Source organism: Vicia villosa, unplaced genomic scaffold, assembly GCF_029867415.1.
Source record: "Vicia villosa cultivar HV-30 ecotype Madison, WI unplaced genomic scaffold, Vvil1.0 scaffold7, whole genome shotgun sequence".
In the NCBI taxonomy this organism is placed as follows: Eukaryota; Viridiplantae; Streptophyta; class Magnoliopsida; order Fabales; family Fabaceae; genus Vicia; species Vicia villosa.
Genome location: NW_026706810.1, coordinates 1,255,100 through 1,260,845, shown reverse-complemented (window position 1 = coordinate 1,260,845; position 5,746 = coordinate 1,255,100). Strand labels below are relative to the sequence as shown.

Here is a 5,746-nt window from a genome sequence, read left to right as displayed (position 1 = left end):
TTGCAGTTAGGAGCAATGTTTTAAAAACCGGACCGGGCCGGCCGGTCGGACCGGTTGAATCAGGAACTGGCCAGTTAACCGGTCTGATTCGATTGCTGGATCGAATATGTCATTGAACCAGTATGAACCGGTCAAAACCGGTGTAAATCGGAAAAACTGGCGATTTTCCAGAACCGGTGGTTTAAAAGCATTTTTGAATTTTTTTTATTTTAAAAACTTAAAACAACATCATTTTAATTATTTTAATGAAAAATTAAAATAAAAAAGAAAAAAAATTAAAAAATATATAAAATAAAAATAAAGATGTTTCGGATGCGGTTAATTTTGTTGCAGATGATTTTAATATTGAAAAAGGAGATATCAACATTGAAATAATTTTTTCTTTGAAATTAAATTTAGTAAACAATGAAGTTACTTTATTATAATTTATTCAATTAAATTATTTTGCGATTAAATCTTGTTTGCAAATATATACTTTGTAATTTTATACTATTTTATTATGTGTGATACATATGTTTAAAATTTGAATTTAAATTATGAACTTGTGAATTTATTTAGGATATGATATTTTTTAAAAATTTAAGTGTCAGTTATATATTGTAGAGACTGAATCATCATGTTCGACATATTTTATACCTATATAATTTTGTTATAACAACCGGTCTGTTCAATCCGGTTTAGGTACCCTCACCAATTTGATGTCCAGTCGGTTTTTAAAACACTGCTTAGGAGGAACTGTTACATGTACATCTCCGATTGTAGTTGCCACATGAATTTAACACGTAGGCAAAGTCTTAGAATAAGTATGGGAGAGTATTTTTATCTTTTCTCTTGACTGCTAAAAGATTTTACACACTAGCTATAATTCGTAAGTATAGTAAAACTTAAGAAATTACCGAAAATGCATATTGCGGTAAGGCCAAAGATACTATCATATAGGATATAAGAAACCAATAAACCATACAAAACAAGACAAACAAAATTGTATCACAAGGGAATAGTTGACAATGTTTCAACAATTGCTCAGTAATGAGTTCAAAGAAGCAAAACACAAGTAACATGGGAAAAACTAATAAAATGTGATTTACTATAATCACACAACTAAGATTCCTCCAAAAAGATTGTTAACTCATGGTCCAAAATCATGCCTTTGAAGCCTGCTTTTCTTTTGTCTTTTGAATTTTAAGAACCTTCTTCACAATTTTTTGTTCTTCAACCAAGAAAGCTCTAATGATCCTATAGAGCAGAGACAGATTTTATTAGATAACTCATGATTTAACAAAACATATAATTGTAAAATATATAACAGATTATTAGAAAATAGCACACAAACCTTTCCCTAACAGCACCTCCCGACAATACTCCACCGTATGCACGGTTCACAGTCCTACGGTTCCTAGACAACCTTGATCTCTTGTACTCTGTGGGCCTCAAGTGTGGAATCTGCAATTGTTAAGCATAAACTTCAATATCTTTGGAAATTCAAATAATCCCAGGCTAAGACAAATCAATTGCGTATTATACCTCAAATAATGCAAGAACAAATCATTGAGGAAAATTACATGTAATGGAACTTACACTTTTACGTAAAGATCATATATTCACCCTATGCTACGAATACAAAGCAAAAATAGACTGTTAAACATTTACTATAATCAGTTCTCAACAACATTCAAAATAATGGCTAATAACAAACGAAATTTTGGGAATAGCACTTGAAATAAACATCACAAACATCATAAGCAGAAACTAGCTGTTAACCAAACAACCATCGTAAGCAAGAAAAATCAAACTCAAGAGAGAAATCAGTTGTAAGCATTATTTAAGTTAGATAACCGTGCAGATACAGCTAAAATACAGAAACAAAATGATCAATACAGACAAAATCTAATTATTAAAATACATCATTCAATAATAATAAAAAAGTGCCAGAAAACTTCATAACTTCCAAGGATTCCTTATCAAACTAATTCCCCATTTCTTTGATTTCACACAGTTCCAGTAACATATTAATCTAACATCACATAACAATTATTATCATGACAATTTGTTTTTTTATAAACTAAACCGGAAATGTCATTCACAATCTGATTCAGTTCTAAATTCTAGTAATACCTAATGCAAGTATGATTGAATAAAGTTGACTCAATTGATATTAATCAAAGTTTGCATTGAAGCCAAATCTTTAATTTCACACAGCTTCAATAAAACACATTAATCTAACATCAAATTAAAAAATATCATAACAACCAAAATCACAACCATCAAAGAACCAAATCATGGTAACCAATAATTTAGAAACACAAATAAAATCACAAAAACCCAAAATAAATCACATTTCAAATCCAAAAAAAAAAATAGTGAAGATATGAATGAAATGCATACTCCTTGAATTCTCTTGCCAGTAACAGGGCACTTAGGTCCACTAGCCCTCTTCTTCGTGGTCTGATAAACAAGCTTGCCACCTACATTTCCATAACACAAAATCAAAACTCAATTCAAAACAAAACGAAATCGAATAAATCTGAGATTCAGAATCGAATAATCGAAAAGTTGAGATTACCTGGGGTTTTCACAACCCTGTGCTGATTAGATTTTGTTGCATAGCTGTGACGCCGGCGGTAGGTGAGACGCTGCACCATCTTCGATCAAGCTCTGCCTCACCGTTTACGATACTAGGGTTTTCAGAGAAAGTGAATTATGCGCCGCTATGAGTATAAAAAGGGAGCGATTTCATTTTACATACCCTAGATCTAACGGTGCTAAAGACACGCTCATTACCCACCATTGGATGTGAGTATTATTTTATCATTTTATATTGGGGATTTTATTTTGTTTCTCTGTTATACTGAAATTTTTAAACTTTAATTGATATCTTTACAATTTTTTTAATATAAGTTTTGATGTTTAATTATTTAATAATATTAATTAAATTAATTATGAAAATATTTATCTATCATTTTGATAACAAAAAATTACTCATCACACCACCTATTGGTGAAAATGGACAAGGACCGTAGTCATGTTTTATATGCATATCTTGTTTAAAAATGTTCTTTTATCAAAGATACAAAAATAGTTTGTAAACATTGTTATAGATATGAGTAACGACTATTTTCTTGTGACTTTTTCTCATAAAAATAATTAATATTATGTTTTAATGGGTGTCTCTTGGTTAATATATGATCATTATCTCATGGTAAGAGAATGGAGCCCTAATTTTCATTTGAATATTGATCAAATTGAGAAAAAGGTGGTTTGGGTGAGATTTTAAGGTTTACCAATTAAATACTACGATGCAAAGGTTCTTACATTCGTTGGTAACATAATAGGTATAACAGTGAAGGTGGACAAAAACACTCTTCTTTAGAAACAGGGTAAGTATGTGAGATTGTGCGTGGAGGTTGAATTATCAAAACCGCTACTTGTTATGTTCACGATTAAAGATAGAGTTTATAAGGTGGTATATGAAAGGTTACATTTATTATATCTTAATTGTGGAAAGTCTGATCAATGTATGAAAGGTTGTGGAGAGAAAGCAAATCAAGTAGCTAAGGAGAGAGATGGTGTCTGTTATACCCCAAAATTTGCCCACTTCTTTTTTCAGGAAAGTTTCAATATGAAAATTAAGAGTCTCATATAAACATGGATTTTTTCAAAATATCCTGACATATGAAGAACTTGGTTTTCAGAATTTTTCTCACACAGTAACTTGGCTTACAGTGGAATTTATTCTTACGCAAACGCCAAATACTGTTCTTTACTTCACAAATACTATTTATTTATTTTACAGATAAATAGTACTAACACAGTTCATGCAGGGTTAAATCTTTTTGCAGGCGCAAAAGCAGGAAACTCACACTGTACTGGTAACAATTGTTTTTGTTTTCCCACTAACTTTTGTGCTATATTCCATTATTTTCAAAATCTTTTCAAATCTAATTCAAATCTCAACTTTATTCTATCCATCTCTCTTTTCCCAACAATACCTTACACTTTCTTTCAAATCTCACTACCACTCAAATTTCCTTTTGTACGGAATCACATCATTCCCCAACGTCTCTTTCCTTCTTTCCATTCTATAAATACTTCTCATTCTTCCATAAAATCTCACATCAAATTCTAATTCATCTCTCAAAGGTCTTTTTTCTGTTTCTTTTATAAACCTTTCCTTCATTGGATAAAATAAAAGGTCGGTGGCGACTCTGTAAACTTTTTCAAAAGTGACGCGAAAGCGTCCGATCGACAAAAAAGAGTCAGTTCACGTATCCCACCCACGGAGGGGTATGGCCCGAAAGGACGGTCCACAGAACTGGCGACTCTGCTGGGGAATACAAATTCAAAATGTTTTCAAAAGGGGTTACCTTTAGAGTATAGATCATTTCGATGTTTTCAATTGTTTGATCTGATTGCTTTACTTTTCACAGGTTTGCTTGGGTACTTTGCTTGTGTGAAAGATTCTAACCCGAATCTCGAGATACCTTAAGTATATGACAATAGACCAAGGAAACTGTACGGCATGTACCGATACGGTTGATCTGGTAGTCATCGTTAGTGTGATACTTTGGTTTATACTGATGTCCCTTGAAAGCGATCAAGGAGTATATTAGGCTTCCGAAGTGTCATTAACACTAATTTGTCTTAGAACCTTTTAGTTGAACTTGACTTGTGGCCTATTAAGTGGCTAGCTTTGAAATTGATCGAAGCTAGTTATCCTCGAGGAATATTCTTGATCGGCCGTCCGAGCGCCGTATTGAGATGTTGTCTCCAAGGATCATAGAACCCGAATACTATTCTAGGACAGGTTTTCAACCAACTCAACTTCAGAGGGGAGGGTATCACCTATCAACCTCATGCAAGCCTTTAAACCTAAGGCTATTGTTTGATTTGTTTTTGTGTGCCACATGTTTGCATCATAAACACATCATTTTTCACTACACATTTCAAGGATCAAAGAGTTTACTTTTGTTTTTGCAGGTAATGGCTCCCGCCACCAGAGATTACATCCGAATCAATATCTCAACGGTGCCATCTGAACTCAAAGTCTTGGTAGCAGAATTCCCCAGGAATGCTCAATTCACTGAAAAGCATGGTCACCTACTCCATTTGGTTACCTCAAAGTTTGAAGAAGACATGATACGGGTCCTGTTCCAGTTCTTCGACCCTGAACATCATTGCTTCACATTTCCTGATTACCAGTTGGTACCCACTTTGGAAGAATTCTCTGAATTAATTGGATTACCAATCCGAGATCAATTACCTTTCACTGGTTTAGAAAGAAAACCAAAACCTGAAGTCATTGCTGCTGCTTTACATCTGCAAAAGTCAGAAATCAAATCCAATTGGGAAACAAAGAGTGGAGTTGAGGGTTTGCTTGCCAAATTCTTACTGGAAAAGGCTCGACTACTGCTAGAAAACAAAAGTTATCCAGCTTTTGAAGAAGTTATGGCTCTTTTGATCTATGGGTTGGTTTTGTTCCCTAATTCCGACCAGTTCATAAGTGTACACATCATCAACCTTTTCCTAATTCGCAACCCGGTACCAACATTGCTGGGAGACATCCTACACTCTCTACACACTCGTACCACGAAGAAGCGAGGAACTCTCATGTGCTGTATACCACTGCTGGCTAGGTGGTTTACATGTCATCTTCCCCGATCAGTACTGAGAAATGAACAAAGAGTACAATGGTCTTACAGAATCATGTCTTTATCTCATTCAGATATCCGATGGAACAACTTCTTTC

General features: G+C 33.7%; 1 protein-coding gene across 1 annotated transcript; it reads right to left on the bottom strand.

The window, feature by feature from the left end:
- Positions 1 to 961: 961 nt before the first annotated feature.
- Positions 962 to 2,719, bottom strand: LOC131643074 (large ribosomal subunit protein eL34-like). Its single transcript, XM_058913218.1, has 4 exons — positions 2,564 to 2,719; positions 2,386 to 2,465; positions 1,334 to 1,443; positions 962 to 1,236 (listed from the first exon to the last, which is right to left on the bottom strand). Exons 1-4 carry the CDS (start codon positions 2,640 to 2,642, stop codon positions 1,143 to 1,145), a joined length of 363 nt encoding a protein of 120 aa, XP_058769201.1. The 5' UTR covers positions 2,643 to 2,719; the 3' UTR covers positions 962 to 1,142.
- Positions 2,720 to 5,746: the final 3,027 nt, after the last annotated feature.

Bases quoted from the DNA above. Each gene is read 5' to 3' on its own strand.
- LOC131643074 (XM_058913218.1), bottom strand. From the start codon at position 2,642: ATGGTGCAGCGTCTCACCTACCGCCGGCGTCACAGCTATGCAACAAAA. The intron at 1,444-2,385 runs GTATGCATTTCA...TAACAATTGCAG, and splicing joins CTGGCAAGAGAATTCAAGGA to ATTCCACACTTGAGGCCCAC. The intron at 1,237-1,333 runs GTTTGTGTGCTA...TCTGCTCTATAG, and splicing joins GGAGGTGCTGTTAGGGAAAG to GATCATTAGAGCTTTCTTGG.